Source organism: Onychostruthus taczanowskii, unplaced genomic scaffold, assembly GCF_017590055.1.
Source record: "Onychostruthus taczanowskii isolate IOZ18803 unplaced genomic scaffold, ASM1759005v1 scaffold230, whole genome shotgun sequence".
Lineage (NCBI taxonomy): Eukaryota > Metazoa > Chordata > Aves > Passeriformes > Passeridae > Onychostruthus > Onychostruthus taczanowskii.
This window is the reverse complement of record NW_024499574.1, coordinates 132754-152137: the sequence shown is the minus strand read 5'-3', so window position 1 is coordinate 152137 and position 19384 is coordinate 132754. Positions and strand designations below refer to the sequence as shown.

The 19384-nt window shown below is 40.7% G+C and overlaps 1 protein-coding gene across 2 annotated transcripts in view; it reads left to right on the top strand.

Annotated features, from left to right (window-relative positions):
- Positions 1 to 17293, top strand: part of LOC121336410 (ephrin type-B receptor 5-like) — a 64002-nt gene extending 46709 nt beyond the window's left edge. For both annotated transcript variants that reach the window (XM_041405538.1, XM_041405537.1), the window contains exons 7-17: positions 5690 to 5814; positions 6846 to 7008; positions 7751 to 7865; positions 10630 to 10685; positions 10799 to 10918; positions 11323 to 11570; positions 12476 to 12691; positions 13695 to 13844; positions 13992 to 14185; positions 15421 to 15576; positions 16591 to 17293. In XM_041405538.1, the coding sequence (XP_041261472.1) occupies positions 5690 to 5814; positions 6846 to 7008; positions 7751 to 7865; positions 10630 to 10685; positions 10799 to 10918; positions 11323 to 11570; positions 12476 to 12691; positions 13695 to 13844; positions 13992 to 14185; positions 15421 to 15576; positions 16591 to 16699 (1652 nt within the window). In that variant the 3' untranslated portion in view covers positions 16700 to 17293. The remainder of the gene's footprint in view (positions 1 to 5689; positions 5815 to 6845; positions 7009 to 7750; positions 7866 to 10629; positions 10686 to 10798; positions 10919 to 11322; positions 11571 to 12475; positions 12692 to 13694; positions 13845 to 13991; positions 14186 to 15420; positions 15577 to 16590) is intronic.
- The last annotated feature ends 2091 nt before the right edge of the window (positions 17294 to 19384 follow it).

The following is a 19384-nucleotide window of genomic DNA, read 5'->3' as shown; positions in this document are numbered from 1 at the left end:
AATTTACAAGGACTGGAGCTGGAGAGAGACACATACATCCAGGCATAGAGTTCTGCTAAATGTCAGCATTAAGAGACTGGGCATATGTTGTTCTTCACAAGCACATATAAGCTAATATGGAGAGGAATTATACACAGCTTGTTTAAGAGGATATAATAAGGAGTAATGTGATGAAGAGGAGAAAGAGGGGGAACATTTTGAACTGAGTGACAGAAAATGTCTGCAAACATTAAGAGTTGTGTAAATGTTAAACTGAAACAAATCCTGCATGAGATTCCAGAGTGTAGTGTGGAAACCCCTGCAAAACAAGGTTTTGGTAAAGCTCCAGAGAAGTGCTGTGAAACCAGATGTGGCGTCATGGGCTTGGTTAAATCACATCTTATCATTTCTGTTTCTATTATATGGAAAGAAAGGGAACATATATATATACCCCCCAACTAGTTTCCTGCTGTTAATAGATGCCAGGTTTGATCTGTTTGTTCCCTTTGAAATGTTACCTGACAGACATCAAGTAGCAAAGCACCTCTAGGATCCCTGGTCCCCTTAAGAAGCTGACTGCAAGTGGGTGATCAGTTTTTGTTTGAAGTAAAATGTGGCTGGGTAATTTGTATGGTAATTCCAGGCAGTTCCTTTGGCTTTTCCTGGAGAAAGGTGGGTGTTCTGTTAACGTCCTACAGAATTCTCTTTCTTCATGCTTCTCATCTCAACCTTCTTTATCTATATCAGAGATAACTTAATTGAGCAGCTGCTTCCTCCTCCTTCCCGGAATCACCCAGTCTACCCTCTTCTTCTGTTTCTGTTTGAATTTTCTGACCACTCCTCTTCCAGGTGTCTCTGGGTGTCTCTGGGTGTCTTGGGTATCTTGGGTTCTCCTCTCTAAGGTTCCTCTCTCACACAGAAAAGCCGTTTCAGGGGAGAACAACTTCCTTAAACATCAGGGTGTACTGAGTGGCTTTTTTATGTTTAGTCGCAGTTTTTTCTTTCCTTGCTTTTCCTTGGGATCGTTAGGAGTGAGCTTGAGATGAGCTGCCCTTGATTTGCACTGACAGCTCATACTAACAAGGCCTGCTTCCTCCATCACGTGGCCTGTCTCATCCATACCCCCTCCTTTTGATCCCTTCAGCAGCTTTTCACTTCAGCATTGCTTGTTGATGTTGTGTTATTGTAACAATTATTATTATTTCTGTTATTATACAAGCAGAGATAGAACTTTCAAGATTTTACATGCTGAGAGAAAAAGGGTACAGGAAAACATGAAGGGTACAAAAAAAAAAAAAAGAAGAAAAGAAGAAAAAGGTACAGTGTCAGGATAAAGGGCCATAGCAAAAATTTACTCCCCACTGAATTAAAGATGACCCAAAAAAAGACCCTCCAGTCCTGGCAGTTTCTGAAGATTCTGCTTACTCATACATCACTCTGAGTTCTCTCTCTTCTTCTAAATTTCTGGTCCAAAAAATACTCCTGCCCCTTTGTTAGAGGTATCTTAGGCAATGTTCTGTGTGGAAAGAGTCCTAGCTTTTCTTCTTCCCGTGATACCTATTCACTCTTCAACTTTATCTCCAAAACACTGTTCCTCTAAGAGTTTGTGTACCCCTCACAGTCTTCTGGCCCTTCTTCAGAGTATGATAGGATCCTTTGGAATGACATTTTTCTGTGGCAGACTGATTATGGCGTTCCTACTGTTCAGTGACCATGTGCCTGAAATCAGAATTAGAAGGGCTGTCACTGAAAAACCTCCTTTACTGTAAGACTTAATCTGAAACATGAGACCTGTTTGAATAACAGTAATGAAACCTGTTTGGATAGTAATAGTGTGAAATGCAAATATGATATGCTAATCACCGGAAGAACTGTGCAGAGATGAGACAAGAGAAGGGAATTGCTTTCAGCTCAGGTTTGAAGTGCTGAGGGTGAATACCTAAATAAATGTCAGGAAGTATACAGAGATGTTGGAAGGGTGTTGCAGATAGCAGGAACCACATGATGAAAGGCAATTATGTAATTCTAATGAAGTTATACTTCACAGGTGTGAACCTGACACACAAAAATGGAAAGAACTTAAACTCCTACCATATTATCACAAAAAATAAAACTGACTAAATTTTTATTCATTATTTTAACATCTTCAAGTGTACTTATCAAGGTAAACAAATATCTCTTCTCATGTGTAAGGACAGAAGTCAGGTTTTTATTTAAAGGACTGTGAAACATTTTTTTCTATGCACTGCTGTAGCTACCTGTAACTACCACTTTTTCCCTGCATCTTTCACTGAAGCATGTAGTAATATCTGTTGCCAGAGAAATGCTACTGAACTTATTCGTTCAGGCAGTTCTTACATTCCTAGAAAGAAGAGGAAAAAGAAAGGCAGCAGAGATTTAAATGTTGGAACAAATCAATGCAGACTTTTAAAAGCAAATGTATTGGGGTTTTTAGCTGACTCCAGACATTCTGTGAGCTAGTATAGGTGTGTGAAGGTAAAGGTTATTTGACCAGGTTGCCTTGTACCTGTGAAAATATATGTAACAGCCTTCTGCATCAGTGCAAATCAGAGCAGTGGGACCTAGCAATACCAAGAATCTGTAGCACTGCAGAAATGAGTGCTAGACAGTCTGAAGGCTTGTGTAAGAGGATGAATGAGGACAAGGACACTTTTGGGTAGTGCCAGGAACTTTAAGAGGACCTGACAGAAGATTTTCACACGAAATGGTGTGAGAAGGGGAAAGGAATTAAATGCTAAGTATGATTATGAGATTGTGAAGGGAAATGATGAATTGCTTGAAGATGTTCACTTTTCCAAAGGGAGCCAAAAGAGTACAGTAGACTTAGTTGGCAAATGAAATACATTGTTTTTCAAAGTCCTTAGCTGTTCACTTATTTATGATCTAATTGCCACCCCTGAGCACTCACCAAAGTTCCCAAAGAATTCAACTTTTTTGTTTTCTGCTCAGATAGGAACAACAAAAATACTCTTTTAAGTTTTAATTTTTCCCTTAGCAACATTAATTATATTTGTCAATTTAGCCATTTTTAATAGATTTGCCCAGCTGTGACTGGGAATTAATAATAGTTTCTATGGTCACTCCACAAAAAGGAACTATTCCAGTTTCTCTCTTTAATGTGCCCAATCTCTGCAGCATGAGCAGAGAACGAAAGTGCTTGTTTTCAAAATTCAGGTTTCACTTACTGTTCACATGAAGTCAGAAATCTTTTGAGCAAGTATAAGTACAAAATACAAAGTAAAACATGGCACCTTGTGTCATAAAGGCTGTTTTCCTTTTCATTAAGCATGAATGGAATGCATATACAAAAACTAATAATAAGAGACTGAAGGGAAGTTAAAATAACTGACTAATTTGCCCTTTTAAAGCACTCTTCATCCATAGGGAGCAAAAGTACAAGGTTATGACAGAAGAGAATCCAAGATACTTTTAAAGGATTTTTGGGTATTTAGAGAAAGGGCCAGAACTAAATTGAAACGTGTGGAAAAATGTAGGACATTTTCGAAATAAGGATAAGATAATAAACACTTCAAGAAGGGAATTTCCATGCTGCATTCAGACTTTTTTTCCTAGAAGATGATGTTTGGGAAGCTGGAACAAAGCTATGAACAAAGATAGGGTCTTATAATACACCTCTGACAGGAAATAGGTACTTACTCGACCAACAATTAGGTTTGTCTTGCATGTCACCTTAGTACTGGTATTCATACCATATTAGTATGAAATTTTCAAGAGAGAAATCTTGATATGTCTTTTGCTTCAAGTGATGGAAGAGCTCCCTGGCCAGTGTTTTGTAATTTTTTAGGTCCTTAAAAGAGAGACAAACATGTATCGAAATCACAACTCTGTCTCAGAGAGGCAGATTAAAGACAACCTGCCTTGCAGTGATTCATAGCTGGTTTTATTTCCGAGCGTTTTTAATGGCTTTTGCTCTAAGTAGTTTCTGCTTATTAGGTTCAAATCACTGAAATTACTATTTTTAATACAACAGACTGCAGTATCCTGGTTGCCTCCCCCCCGCCACCATCTGATTATCCTAAGTGATGAATATGTGGATAATAGAAACATTCTAGAATGCTTTGGCACGTGGTCAAGAGATACGCTTGAGTGATGTTTTTGTTATTTCTTTGTTGATTAATTCTTCCAGGTAGGGTAAAAATTGGGGATTGGGAAGAAATGAGAAGCAAGAGAATAACTGTTAGAGGTGGGAAGGAAAGGAATTGTGGGGAGATTTAACTCTGATCATTCTCTAAAAATCTTAGAAGGAAGTGGACTGTTCCCTGGCAATGTTGCTCTGCATTTAGGTTTGCACATTTTTTCGGTGTTTGCTTTGTGCCTCAGTGAAAGGGAGTTAAACTTTTTGAAACATTAAACGTAGCAGAATCTGTCTTGGTCAATTATTAACTGACCAGTTACTCCTGACATTTTACTAAAGTGTTATTAATTTACATCTTAAATGCTACATATGGTCTTGGTTAATTGTTGCTCTCTTCCATTCTTGTCACAACATTCTCATTGGCAGGTGAAGTAGTTGTGTAATCTTGTTTGAAGGATAAGCAATGGCAAAAAATAAAAGGAGTAACACAGAGAGAAAGTATTTTATTGCTTAGATTCTTGTTTCATTTACATTTTTAAATTAGTTCCCACTTGCCTGAGCTGTTTGAAACCCATCTGAAATATGTTTTTCACAATAATTTTATCTTGTTATTAAAAACAATCCTTTTATCTTCTTCACTATTAATGAGGGAAGAAAATGCTATTCTGCAGGTTTTGATCATTTGCCAAATGTCTCTGCTTCATTCTTCACATCAAGGAAGTTTATGTCTATTTTCTAAAACCAGTGGGGTTTGGTGGCAGCTTTTCATTGGTGTGCTTTTTCTGGAAAATTTAAATGTTGCTGAAAATGTTGCATCCATTAGGAAAATGAGGATACCGTAGCTGCTTACCTGTGAGTTTCTTGGCAACATGACATTTTCTTTGCAGAGAGAAAGCAAAACTTGAGAAGAGCTTTGTGAAAAGGCAACTGGATCCTCTTAAAATTGTCCTGAAATTTTTGCTTGGAAATCTCTTCTCAACATGAAACTCATACACTCTTAGCTTTTGCATGAACGTGGAAAGTGTGCATGTGTGTGCAGATGGGTTCATGAATGGTTTTGGTAGAAGTGGATTTCCATTCTCTAGAATGTTTCCTATGCAAGGCCTCTGTTACTCTGATAGCCTATACTTGATTTTTTTCCCCAAGGAAAAGAATTACTGTCTGGGGGAGGAGCAGAAGAGAAGTAGTGTGCTCTGCTTTTGTTTTGACCACTGTCATATTCTCTGTCCAAGAGTGATCTTAAGGCAGTGGCAAGGAGCACCTTCTCATCTTGCATGTAAAAATTGCACATTTGAAGATCAGAATTATATTCCAGCTATAATATAGAAAATTTCTTAACTCCTGTGCATAATCAGTTGGATGTGGATTTCTTAATTTTCTTTCAGTCGGAGTTATCAATGACTGTATCTCCTAGCAGAGTAGTATTGTGCCTGGATTTCTTCTGGTTATTTTATGGAGTACTTTGTGATGCAAATTAAGGAAAATTAAAGGAAGAGCTGCCCTAACTTATTAACTCATCCTAAGGAATCTTCAATTACAGTTCATTTTTAAGCTTATCCCTTTGCAATGTCTCCTTTTTGTCTTCTATTCCAGTCCCCTCTGCTGTGCCTATGATGCATCAGGTGAGTCGTACTACCAACAGCATCACACTGTCATGGCCTCAGCCAGACCAGCCCAATGGGGTCATCCTGGATTACCAGCTACGCTACTTTGACAAGGTGAGCAAAAAGGGATACTGGGCACTTTCAGTCTGGGTCATGCACCCCTGCATCCAAATGAATAAGGTGGAAAAAAAATGTTTCAATTATGAGGAAGGAACGAACTTTACCAATAGCAAAAGTTTGTGATATACATGTCATCTGGCATCAGTCCATCTGCATTTCCCAACTTGGAAACATCTAGGGACAAGGCAGGTTTTAAGAAAAGAGAAGACACTTGTTTAAGCTTAAAAGCTGCAGCCAACAATAAGTTTAGTGTCAGCTGACATTGGTAACAGTGGAAGGAGCTGAAGTTTCTAAATATGTGTACTGGAATTGGATTCACAGCAAGTCTGTCATTCATTTATGAGGAGAAGTCTCATGTCCCCATTTATGCCTGGGCAGAAATCTCTAAGAAATTTTACAAGAAGAAATGCCCTCTTTCAATTGTTAAGTGGCAAATACCTCTTTGTGTGCTGGAATTACAGGGTGGCAAATACAAATTTGTCCTACATTCACATGTCTTGTGACTCCTAATCCATCTGACTTGAGGGGAAGAGAGATGTGTGGGGCTGTTCAGATGAACTCCCATTCCATATTACTGATCTTTCACAGAAATATTTCTGCAGGATTTTGCAGGGCTACTGTTTTTTAGCGGCAAAAAGGACTGCTATTTGTGATAACGTGTATTGCAGCTTCCTGGATACAGCTTTACATGTGTTCTTGATTGGAATTGTCCTAGGAAAATACACAAGTTTGGAGTTTATAGAAAGCGAACCACAGGACAAAGTTTTGTCTTTCATTTTTAGATTTAGATTTAGATTGAGAGTCTTTAGCAGAGCTTTGTGAGAAGCCCAGGCCTGGGGGAATGAAAAGCAGCAGTGAGGAATGAGTAGTGTGAGAGGAAATAAGGTCTGGAATAGCAGCTGTTGGGAGGCTCTGTAAAGGTTCAAAGAATATTGGGTTGACATGGAAACTGTCATGCCATGATGAGGAGAGTGAGCAGTGTAGGCAGAAATTTCACATTCCTTTTTGGTCATTGACATTCACAGGCAGAAGATGAGGATAATTCATTGACCTTAACTAGTGAGACCAACATGGCCATGATATCAAGTCTGAGCCCAGGCAAGATCTATGCCTTCCAAGTGCGTGCAAGGACAGCAGTTGGCTACGGCCCTTACAGTGGGAAGATGTATTTCCAGACTTTAACAGGAGGTAAGTGCTGCCATTCTGTGCCGAGGTCTGCACATAATCCCCTTCCCCTTGCCTGTGTCCCTGAGTCTATTGGCTTATCCTCTGGAGGACTGCTACCAGCCACTCCTACTCAACTTGTATTTCTGTTTATAATAATTTGCATATGCGGATTTGTTCACTCAGAGAAGCTTCATGCTATCAGAAGGTATTGTTTATGCTGCTGCCATACTCCCTAGCCCTGCTCCTTGTTGCCGCTGTGCCTCTGACCAGCAGGTGCAGTGTGCCAGTAAAAATCTCTAGGGAGATGTGGCAGTACATAGCACTGTACTGCTGTAGTTTGGTCCCTAGCTGTCACGGGACAGCTTACAGCTGAAAGCTCTGTGAATGTCTGAAAGACAGGTGGGAGACAGGACACAAAGGTAGATGGGACACAGGCATATGTGCAGAAGCTTGCTTTCCAGCGGGATCACCATCCTTTTGGTATGGATCATGGCAAGCTACATTGATAGGGGACAGTGGGATACAGCCCAGGTGTAGAGCTAGCCTGTGCTGAAGTGGCTTGTCAGCTGTCAGTGGACATGAGGAAGAGAAGGTGGATTCAGAGGGAGTACTGGCTTTTCAGATGCAGGAAAGAAAGCATTGGAGAAGCACAGTGACTGGGGAGCAAAGGGCTGGAATTATGGGTGAGATCTCGGTGAGAAGGGAAGCTCTGCGCAATTCCTGTCCTCTGCATCCGTGTGTGTATGTGTGTCTTCCTTGCCAGGGGAGCGCTCGGAGATGGTGCAGGACCGGCTGCCGCTGATCGTGGGCTCAGCGCTCGGGGGTCTGGCCTTCTTGGTAATTGCTGCCATTGCCATCCTTGCCATCATCTTCAAGAGGTGAATTCCTTGACCTGCTCATGTGCACTTCAGACAGTGGAACTTCCTTACCCCGCAACATAACCCTGTCCCAAGAGAAACAGCCTGATCTGCATTTATCCAGATGTCCTTGAGATGCCATTCTCTAATTAAGGAAAGATCCTACCCCATTACTCCTATCTGAGGAGCCTCTCCTTTGGTAAACCACTCACGTACTTAGCTGATATTTGGCTAGTTAGCAATATGAACACAAGGAAAGCAGTTCAAAGCCGGTACTCAAAAGGTATTTAAATGCATCGCTGTGAAGGAGGGACTGTGAATTGCATTTTAGGCAAGCAAGTGGAGAATGAAACAATGTAGTGGAGAAGGACTGGTGGAATAAGTATGCATATCCAGTTATTTAGAAGGTGATAAATACCCTTTCACCAAGGACCAAGAGACAAGGGCTCATTTGCTGAAGAATAAAATCTATACAACCCCAATGGTTCCATGGAGCACTAGCTCATAAAATACAGGTTAAAGAAAGCAAATACCACTTTCCATTTTGGAAATAATAAAGGGCATATAAAAGATTGTAGAGATAATCTGTTAGAGAAAAAAAAAAAAAGGTCAGAAATTTTAAAGAGAAAAAAGTAAGGCTTGCTATTTTTGTAGAGGTACAAAAGTAAACAATGGGGGTTTTGTTATTTGAAGAAAAGAAACAGTCATTACCCGCTCCTTGAATTTACTGAGGTTTGAACTTAATCCCCTAGATTGTCAGTAATGGATTTCTCTGTCTTTGCTCTACTGTGCCTCTGCACAAGAGGGACTTTTTAGCTTTTTCTGCTGACCTAAAAAAAAAATGTATAAACTACTTAACTTTAGAAAGTGACATCTAGTTTTCATGATTTCTTTTTTGTTCTCTTCCCTTTTCTACATTTGTTTTCTCCTCTTTTGTATATTCTTTTTTAATATTTTTCTTCCTGGAAAGAAAAGAATTATCAAATATTGTTATATTTGAAATGTTGCCTCCTTTTGTTGCTTTGAACTGTTAAAAATACAATTTCTTGTTACAGCTGAAAATGTGATATTATGTGCACAACTCAATAAAGCATATATTTTTCTAAAAAAAATAAACCAAACCCAGAATAAGTTAATATTACCAAAACTGTGTTGGGGAAAGGCATTAATGACATCTGTAAATATACATATGAGGAAATATCATAAAAAGTACATTCATTTATACTTGGAAGAATTATGTACAGTTAATAGACAGCTTTTCAGAAAAAGTGGAGATACCAAATTTCTATTTTAAATTTGTCCTTGATAAGAAAAGTAAGTTGGAAGATGCAGAAAATTAGGAACACCAGATGAAATGAGTAGTTCCTTAAAAAGTTGAACATATGTAGAGTCAAATGCTGTGACTTTAACTTGTTTTTATAAATTGTTGGTACACATTTTTCAGGCAATATGCACTGTGAAACATCTATTTTAGCTAATTGTTTTGTTGGCTTTTTACATGGAAAACCATTAATTTGTTAGATAACCTATAAAAACATTATTGTAGACCTGACTTTCAGGTTCAGCAACAGAGTCAGAGCTCTTAGGCGTAGGCCCCCAGCAAAGCTGATTTCTTTGCACAAGAGAAAAAATTTTGAAGTTAAAACTGTCTCTGGATTTGAATGCAGAATTTAAAGAGATAAGTCTGACAAGTAAGAATAATACAGTTAGCTGTTAGAATGTCAGAATTACTTACATCCATAAAGAAAAGTAACATAATGTTTCACAATACTTTGCTTTCAAATGCTAATTGAATCAGCAGCTAAAAGGTCTCATGCTGAAACAGCAAAACATGAGTTGACACAAATCCATGCAGACAGCAGGGATACTGCAGGATACTGTAGGGTTTGATTTACAGTCTGATCTAATTAATAGGATGATTGGAAATTAGCATGAAACGTTCTTTTTTTCTTTTTTTTTTTTTTAATGAACACTGCTTGGAACAAAGGAAATAGCTTGAAAATGGCAAATAGATCTAGTGCAAACAAAGAATAGAATGAAACTTCTAAAATAATTAGATTGTGTGGGAAATAAATTATTGAATCATACACATACAGAAGGAGAATGAAATCTGAGAAATGCCTGTGCTGAGAAGGATCTATGCTTACTGGAAATGAGATGCACATATGCAATAAACCTTACAATAATAAAGACCATTCCTGTTTTGACCTGCACATGCAAAAGTCACATCAAGGAACAGATTTCCATCTGTTTGGGTCTGTGTCGTTTGGTTTGGGTACCATACTTATGAATAGATTGGCCAAAGTAAATGCTGTTAAACAAAGCCAGGAGGAAAAATAATTGGGGGAGATCTATACATATTAATCATTAGAGTAAATGGCTCTTAGAATGTTTTTGAAGAACTTAAAAGGCATCACAGAAGAAGGCATACATTATAATTGAGAAGAATAATTTGTTGTAATTAAATTAAATTAAAATGCAAATTTAGACTGAATAGCAATAAAACTTCCAAGGCAGTAATGTTAAACTGTAATATTCTTTTTCAGGATAGTGTTGAAAGCCCTATCATTTGTCATTTCTAAAGTGGGAGTGCCAACAGTGGTATAAAAACCACCACATAGAAAACAAGCATGCACTGGTTACCCGGAGATGGGCAGGATCTTAACATCCATCTTCTACCCCTAATTTCATGGATTGTCTGAGCCTTGCCCTGAGAAGCCTACCCAAGCATCTGATGAGAGACTCTTGTGTGTGTTTTGACTTTCCTTTCCTTTGTGTCCTGCAGTAAAAGGCGAGAGACCCCATACACAGACCGCCTGCAGCAGTATATCGGTGCGCGAGGTAAGTGTGTTTGAGCAACAGATGGCAAGGGCCTGTCTCTTTTCAGGACTCATTAACACCTGTGTCTCAGGGTTTGATCCTGGTGATGTTTTGGGCTGTTTCCCCCACTGCAGGACTCGGAGTGAAGTATTACATTGATCCTTCAACCTATGAAGATCCCAATGAAGCCATTCGAGAATTTGCCAAGGAGATTGATGTGTCTCTCATCAAGATTGAGGAGGTCATTGGATCAGGTAGTGTGAGAATCTGCAGATTATTTAAAGTGCTTTTTGTTCATCTTGAGACCTGGCACACTACTAGCCTGAAGTGGACCCATGGGTCCATAGTACTTCAAGTGTCCCAGGGTATCTAAATCTTCATTTTTACCAAAATTCATTTTAATCTCCTAACCCTTACATGCTGGCTCTAAGCCACATTTAAAACACCCTTTGAAGATTCAGAACTCTTCATTTGAACCCAAAAGATGTAGTAGTCTCCAAAGATGTAGCCTTCACCAAAGACTTTGCTATAATCTAAACGGTCCCATAACCTTATTACCATCACCCAAAATTGTCCACAGTAGAATGCTTTAGTACATCTGACTAAAATCCATTGCTGTGTTTCCTTACTTGAGGTGTGTTTCTTCCCTCCCTGACAGGAGAGTTCGGAGAGGTGTGCTTTGGGCGCCTGAAACACCCAGGGAAGCGTGAATACATGGTGGCTATTAAGACCTTGAAGTCAGGTTACACAGAGGAGCAGCGGCGGGAGTTCCTGAGTGAGGCCAGCATCATGGGGCAATTTGAGCATCCCAATGTCATCCACCTGGAGGGGGTGGTCACCAAGAGCCGACCAGTCATGATTGTCACAGAGTTCATGGAGAATGGATCGCTGGATTCCTTCCTCAGGGTACCACAGAGTCTCCCACAACCATTAACCTCTTCATCTCACTCTGTGCCAGTCTCAGACCTGATAATTTTGCCTGTCCTTTTTCTTCAGTCCTCACTCCCTAAGTCCTCAGTTGCCCTCTTCAGATGCAATGGAAATTATTCTAAATAGCCTCATTAGGTGGTTTCAGGACAACATGGTGAAATACTCCAAGGGCTCAAAAACCATATAAAATCTCAGTATTTTAGACTTCTTCAACTCAAATAAATAATGTAAACAGTACCAAATCTTTGTACACACCCTTTCAGTTGCTTATGTGCATGTTCCAAATTTTTCCTTTCTGATAATCTTTTTCAGACTTTATTCCACAGAATGTTTCCTGTTTTTAACATTGTAATGAAGTAATGAAACTTGCAGTTATTTTTGGTTTTCGAGTTTTCTAGTAATGAAACACAGATATGGACAATCTATGTAGTATTGCTGCTTCACTTCTCCTTTTCACTTCATTCATGTGCTCATTCAGCCACAAACGCTTTGGCAGGTACAATTTGAAGAGCACATGAACCCATTGAGTAGAACTGCATAGAAGCCATGGTAACGATCTTAGTAAAAGCAGATTTGTCTGTTCACATTCATTTAGCCATCTTAGTGAGGTTAGGTGTAGGATGCTAAAGGGGGTTGTGGCCATAAGAGGAGGTTTGCCTTCAGGAGAAGTTCACCAATGTCTGATTTTATTTGAGGTGCATTGTTTTAAGCCCACCCTCCTTTGTTACTTGTTGTCCTTGAACCTTCAGATTTGGACTGAAATTAAGATGTGTGTTCTCTAACTTCATAAATCCATATTGTTACCTTGCTCTTTGTTATTCTCCCCTGTTGGCTTCATGTTCTGTGGCCTTGAGAGCCTGTGTTTGCCTCCTCCCTTGCAGCAGAAGGAAGGGCAGTTCAGTGTGCTGCAGCTGGTGGGAATGCTGCGGGGGATTGCAGCCGGCATGCGCTACCTGTCAGACATGAACTACGTGCACCGTGACCTGGCAGCACGAAACATCTTGGTCAACAGTAACCTGGTGTGCAAGGTGTCAGACTTTGGGTTGTCCCGCTTCCTGGAGGATGATGCTTCCAATCCCACCTACACTGGGGGTCTGGTGAGTCACTGCTGTGGTGGGAGTTACTGTAGTCCTTGGTTTGGTGTACCCTCTTTAGTCCATCTTAAGACCATAGAGAAGCATGGAGTAGAGCCTTCTGTCTTGTGGGCTATTTGTTCCAAAGCAATAAAAATGAAAAATAACTGAGTACCTGAGCCACTCTGCATATGAAGTCTCAGTGCTGTTCTTCGTGGCATGATGGTGAATAGGTCAAACCTCACATCCTGATGTAGCTATTATCTTCCCCCTTTCATTAGCTTTTTATAGGAAGGATAAAGGACTGAAGGAGAGATTACAATAGTGTACTACCACTCTTTGAAGAAAGAGTTGGGTTTTTTCCTACAGAAAAGATAAATGACCTAAGTGTATTTATGGGCTTAAAACCAACCATCAAATGAGCTTATTGCCTATGAAGTTTTGACACCTGTCACGCATACTACAAAAAGGGTGGGAGTATAACAGGTGGATTGAAAAAGAAGGGGATGAAGAATTCAGTCACTGAAAAGTGGAACAATTTTTAGATGTGTGCATTTTGAAGAACCAGCACCTGAATGGTATTTCATCTTACAGGTCATACCTGCAATTAGAGAGGTCAAGATGGAAAGGGAAATGAGTTAATGCTAGCTACTCAGTGTATCTGTCCCTAAGTGCTGCAGTTTGGCATTATTTAAATGGTTTTAGATTTCCAAATGATTGTGACTCAGGAGGATTTTGCTATATGCCACTTTCAAATGCTGTAAAGCTGTGAAAGTATAAAATCATGGGATTTGTAGCATCAAGGAGGCATGATTCTCTCTTCATTTATACTTTCAGCAAAACAAGGTGAAAGCCTTGAAAATAGTATGAATTTAAACCAGCAATGTTTTCAAGACAGAGTCAACGGGACTGTCACTCTGTGCTCCAGGCTGTGTTGTGCTGCTAACATCTGATTGTTTCAGTGGTGTTGTTTTCACAAGCAGTCCTTATCTCACTACATTCTGGTTGCTTTCTGTCTGCTTGCCAGGGCTGCAAAATCCCCATCCGCTGGACTGCCCCTGAAGCCATCCAGTACCGCAAGTTCACCTCCTCCAGTGATGTCTGGAGCTATGGCATTGTCATGTGGGAGGTGATGTCCTACGGTGAGAGGCCTTACTGGGACATGTCCAATCAGGATGTAAGTTTTGGAAGTGGTGAGGATGTACTTCTGCATCTCTATCCTGTATCAATTCAAGCAGAAGAAAGCCACACACACCGAGTGATTGAAGCTCTTTTGTCTTTTATTTTCCAGTTGTGATAAAGCTTTGTTCTTCTTTTCCTGCAGGTGATTAATGCCATTGACCAGGACTATCGCCTGCCACCACCCCCAGACTGCCCAACTGTTTTGCACCTGCTGATGCTTGACTGCTGGCAGAAGGAGAGAGTCCAGAGACCCAAATTTGAGCAAATAGTCAGTGCCCTGGATAAAATGATTCGCAAGCCATCAGCCCTTAAAGCAATTGGCACTGGGACCAGCAGGTGAGAGGGGGATTTAGTGCAAAATAATCAGACTTGTGTCTCAGTAGGCATCATGAGGAAAGGGAAGCCAAAAATCAGGCTATATAGTTTGTTTTGTAACCCTGTCATTGGAGACTGGGAACAAACAGGAAGTAGAAAAAAAGAGAGGAAGCAGGTTGGAAGAACTGTATATCCTGATTCAGTTAATGGGGAGCTCTGAGTGCTGAATATGACAGGAGATAAATCTTGATGAGTTGCACTGAGGATGAATGACTGAGGGATCATAGGGAATGAAGGGAGGGACACATCTGGGTGCAGCAGCACGAGATATTCTGTGATCACACCATATTGTGTGACCACAAGAGATGATGAAGAAAAAGTAGACCTTAGTTTATGGAGGGAAGGAAGTCTCTACATAGGAATAATTAGAACTGCAGCTTACATCCTATATTTTCCCAACTGCATTTTGCAGTCTGATGGAACAGGAGGCAGGAGGTCAGCAAAGAAGTCTCTGGAGGGATAAACGGTGCCAAGGTTAGTTGGCTGCTGGGCTGATGACGAAATTACATCCTGCTGGCCTGGAGGGTTTTTTCCCTGTGGTTATAAATCTTGTCTCAGTGGAATGTACTCCACAGCTGGGGAAGGGGAAAAGTATCTAGTGATGCCCAGTTTACTGAAAGCAGCACATAAAGAGTGCTAAAGCACTGGGACGGGTTCAGATGATGAGGAAAAGAGCAAATACCATATGTAAACAGTCATCTCTTCAGCATTTTAATGCAATTCTTTTATCTGGTGGGTGTTGGAGCTGAAACAACGCAGTCATTGTCTCATGGGTCACTATCTGACTGAAAGAGAACATTTAGGAGAGGGACACCTAGTCACAAAGGTAAAAAGGTGTATAAGGTCTCTTTCAGAAACCTCCTCACTGCAGTTCATTGCCCAGCTAATAGGTCTAGACCAAGAAAATGTGGAAGGATCTTGGGCAACAAGAAGAGAATGTGTCTGAGAGAGTATGGGCAATGGGAAGGGAGAACCTTGGGTTGGTTGATTGTTTTCAGGCAGAAAAGGGGACACTGGAAGTCTAGAAACAGCACATCAGTGTGGGACTTCAGGAGCCAGGGCATGAAGAACAAATGTCATTGTTGTTCATTCTGTCCTCTTCGGAGGCTGCATTCTCTCTCTCTCATAATTCTTACTTTACTAGTGTGCTCAGTTCGTGCTGATAGCTTGGGTTTAAGAACCTGCCTCTTTTGCAGACCATCTCAGCCTCTCCTGAGCAACTGTCCTCCAGATTTCCCTTCCCTTAGCAATGCCCACGAGTGGTTGGATGCTATCAAGATGGGTCGCTACAAGGAGAATTTTGACCAGGCTGGTCTGGCTACATTTGATGTCATATCACGCATGACTCTGGAGTAAGTAACAAAGCAGAGAGAAACAAATACCAGACACTGAGTTTTCCATGCGGAAGGTGAAAGCAGTCTGAGAAATTGGCTATATGGAAAATACATGCACATGAAAAAGGGGAGGGAAGCCAAAGCAAAGTAGCTACTGTTCCTTGCATATTACTAGGGCATCTGGACATCATCCATGCTGTGATACACTTGTAATCTGTATCTATAAACCTGATCCTGTGTGCCTCAGAAAATGTATTGTCAGTGTTGCAGAGAGTCTGTTTTATCAGCGTGTTCATGACAGCTAGCACTGATAATAAAAACCAGTTTTAAGCAGATGTGAAGAACCAGCCACACCATATACTGGGTTGGAGTGTTATGTAAAAGACAGGATCCAGGAAAAAAAACATTCTTGGAATCATAGAATGGTTTGGGTTAGAAGTGACTTTTAAAGATCATCCAGTCCAACACCCCTGCCATAGGCAGAGACATGTTTAACTAGATGATGTTGCTCACAGCACTGTCCAACCTGACCTTGAATGTTTACAGGGATGGGACATCCAGAACTAATCCTGGCAACCTGTTTCTGTGTTCACCATCCTTCCTTATTTCCAGTCTAAACCCACCCTCTTTCTGTTTCAAACCACTGCCCCTTGTCCTGTCACTACAGAGCCTGGTAATTCTCCATCTTTCTTGTAAGCCCCCTTTATATATTAAGAAAGTTCTTTCTGGAGCCTTCTCTTCTGGCTGAAAAACTCCAACTCTCCTTTTTTCTGTAGGAGACCAGCCCTCTGATCCTTTTTGTGGCCCAGTTTCACTGCTTCTTTTTGTACCTACCAAGTTCTGCCAACACCCCCTCCACCCACACACATTTGTCAAGCAAAAGCAGAAGCCTCGTCAGCTGTTTCTCAGACACAGATAGGCACACACATACATATCCATACACGTTTATTTGCATCTATAGCAACATGGATTGAGACTGTTCAGAACAAGCAGTTCATTTTAACAACTTCTGTGTCCTCTGTTCCTTGGCAGAGATATCCAGCGTATTGGAATCACGCTCGTTGGTCACCAGAAGAAGATTCTAAACAGCATCCAGCTCATGCGAGTCCATTTGAATCAACTTGAACCAGTTGAAGTGTGATGTTTACATCATCCTCATTCCACTAGTCTCAAACTCTGGAAAGGTTCTGGGGGAATTCAGAGGGATTTTCAGTGTAAGAAAAAGATGTCAGTATGCTACTTGAAGACTTAATGCACCCAGAGAGTGCACGCTACGTGTCCTGTTCCATGAACAAAAACCAAGCCTTGCCGTGATTTGAAAGCAGAACTAAACGACCGGTGACAATTACATGTGGCTGATTTCATACATTGGGAATGGGTTTGGGGAGGGAAGGTTGTAATAACACGGGGTGGAGATGGAATAATGGCTTGGACAGATCACAAGCACCTGTTGCCTATTGTCTGCCAACAAAAGGTATCTGACAACTTTACAAAGTCATCAGCAGGCTTTATTTATGGCTGAGAGCCCAGCAAAGCTGCAAAGACGTAATAAAGGCAACAAAAAAATAGCTTTTTTTTTTTTTTCAGAAGAATGCCATCGTGGTGTGAAAGATTATTCCTCAGTTGGAGATGAGCATCAGGCTATCACTTGGTGTGCCAGCTAGTGCACAGCATGTGGTAAGCAAAAACAGATGTCACCTGGTACACAGGTTCAGAGTAAAGAATCGAAATTCAATGCTATTTCGTGTGCAGTTCTTGGGTCTGCTCCATGATGGGAATTGCTAATCTGATGTGAGGAACAGTCTATTTATGGGACTGCAACAGAATAAACAACGATTCCTAAAATCCATCCTGCAAGACCTGCAAGTGAAGGGGGAAACAAATAGGTTCTGGTTCTCACAAGCTTATTCTTGTGAGGAACGGCAGAACCTGTGATACATGGAAATCCTGAGTACCCAGATCTTGGGTTTTGTTTTCTTCTGAGCCCCTTACAATGAAAAGCAGAATGAAAAAAATCTGAACCCTATGCTGCTGAAAAGTACTTCCTCTTTTTCTCACCCTAGCCATTAAGCACAGTTTGAATATTTTTTTGAATAAAATGCAGACATGCAGTAGTCAACTTCAAACAGACAGTTTAAATGGGTGAGATGAAACTATTTCACAAGTTTTTTGTCAAGAGTGATCAGGGAATGGTACCAGTCCCATACGTCACGTCAGTCCTTACAAAAGGGTTAACAGTGTTCTTGGGTTCAACAGTGTTGATCCCAAGGCACATGAGAGTGACCAGAATGGCAGAGCTTATGTATCCCTTCAGGCAGACTAGTACCTGTTTATGGGAAAATCTGCTTCAAGAAGGAGCAGAGCTTTGGGGCTGTATCTCTCTATCTATCCCTATGAAGTTGAACTTGAGAGGAAAACTCATAAACTATACATTTGTCTACCTCATCAGCACATAGGAAGGGAAATGGAAATGTCCCAGGTAAACGACACCCCAGTTGTGATACCCTCTGTGCTGTAGAGAGGAAATAACCCCAACTGTTCTGATCTGTGCTCATCTGTGGGCTAGACATGAACCTCATGTATTTCTCCAGCTGTCAAGAACATCACAACTTCTTCACATACTACTCCTGTATGGATTTAAAGATTTCCCCCAGTCAACCTAACAACTGAAGACCAAGAAACCACATTTAAGAGTGATTGAAGAGTCCAATAATATGATGGGAGGTGCTCCAGAAGAGTTGCACTGGAATAGCCAATGCAGTTCAGACTCTTTGTTGCAGTATTAGAGTAATGTTATTTTAATTTTTTTAGCTGAAGAGGGAGAACAACAGTGCATTTTTCAAGATATAAAAAGGCAATACAAAAACAATAAAAGGAAACATGAATAAAACAGTCATGACAGTACAAAGAGAGTGTGAAGATTAAAAAAAATCCCAAATCACATCCAACTAGAGTACAACCTAGAAAATCTCAGTCTGTGCTTTTTAAGGGGTTTCTGGAAACTTGTAATACTCACACATCCAGTCCCATGTATGCTGACTGACTGTCAGCTCCACCCACGGCATCTGAGACAGAACAAGTGTTGTCCTCTTCAGAAAGCATATTGAGCACAAGATGTTGAGGGGAATCTGTGGTCTCTAGCACCTTCCATATATATTCACCAGAGGACAACAGTGCATGTATGCATCTTCATATATGAGTGTATTCTAGAAGTTCTGTGTGCCATTTGGGGAAACTAGGCAGCCTTTCTTTTCCATGCCCTGAGTGGAGATGGAGTCAGGATTACTGGAGAGATTAGCAATCTAGATAGAATTTTATGGCCTCTTTTGAGCCTAGTAGAAACTTACATGAAGAAGAAACATTTTCTTGCTCTCTTCATGCAATAGGAAATTAAATGGGACCCTTGCCTGAATTCTCTTGTGTTAACAATGAGACTTAGAACTGCACAAGGAGCAGGCTTGCCATCACATTTGAGTGCAAATGGATAACTCTTTTCTGTAAGAAGTGTCTCCATTCTCTTTATTCCCAGTGTGTTCCCAATTTTCAGGCAGTTATTCTCTTACACAGTTTGGGATGCAAAGGTTCTCAAGTCGCAGTGCAACTTGTATCATTTGCCATCATGTCACTCCTTAACTGTGCAAGGATGAAGGAAGGGCAGTCATGGCAAAAGCATTAGAAATACCCTGATCTTACTTTTCTCGATCATCTGAAACCAGAAATGCTATATTCTGTTTCCACAGTCATCTGGGATGTCCTGCAGTATATGAGCAACCCTAACAGGTAGGCATGGAAATGAGGAGGGAAAGCAGTGGGCTCACCTAGGCGC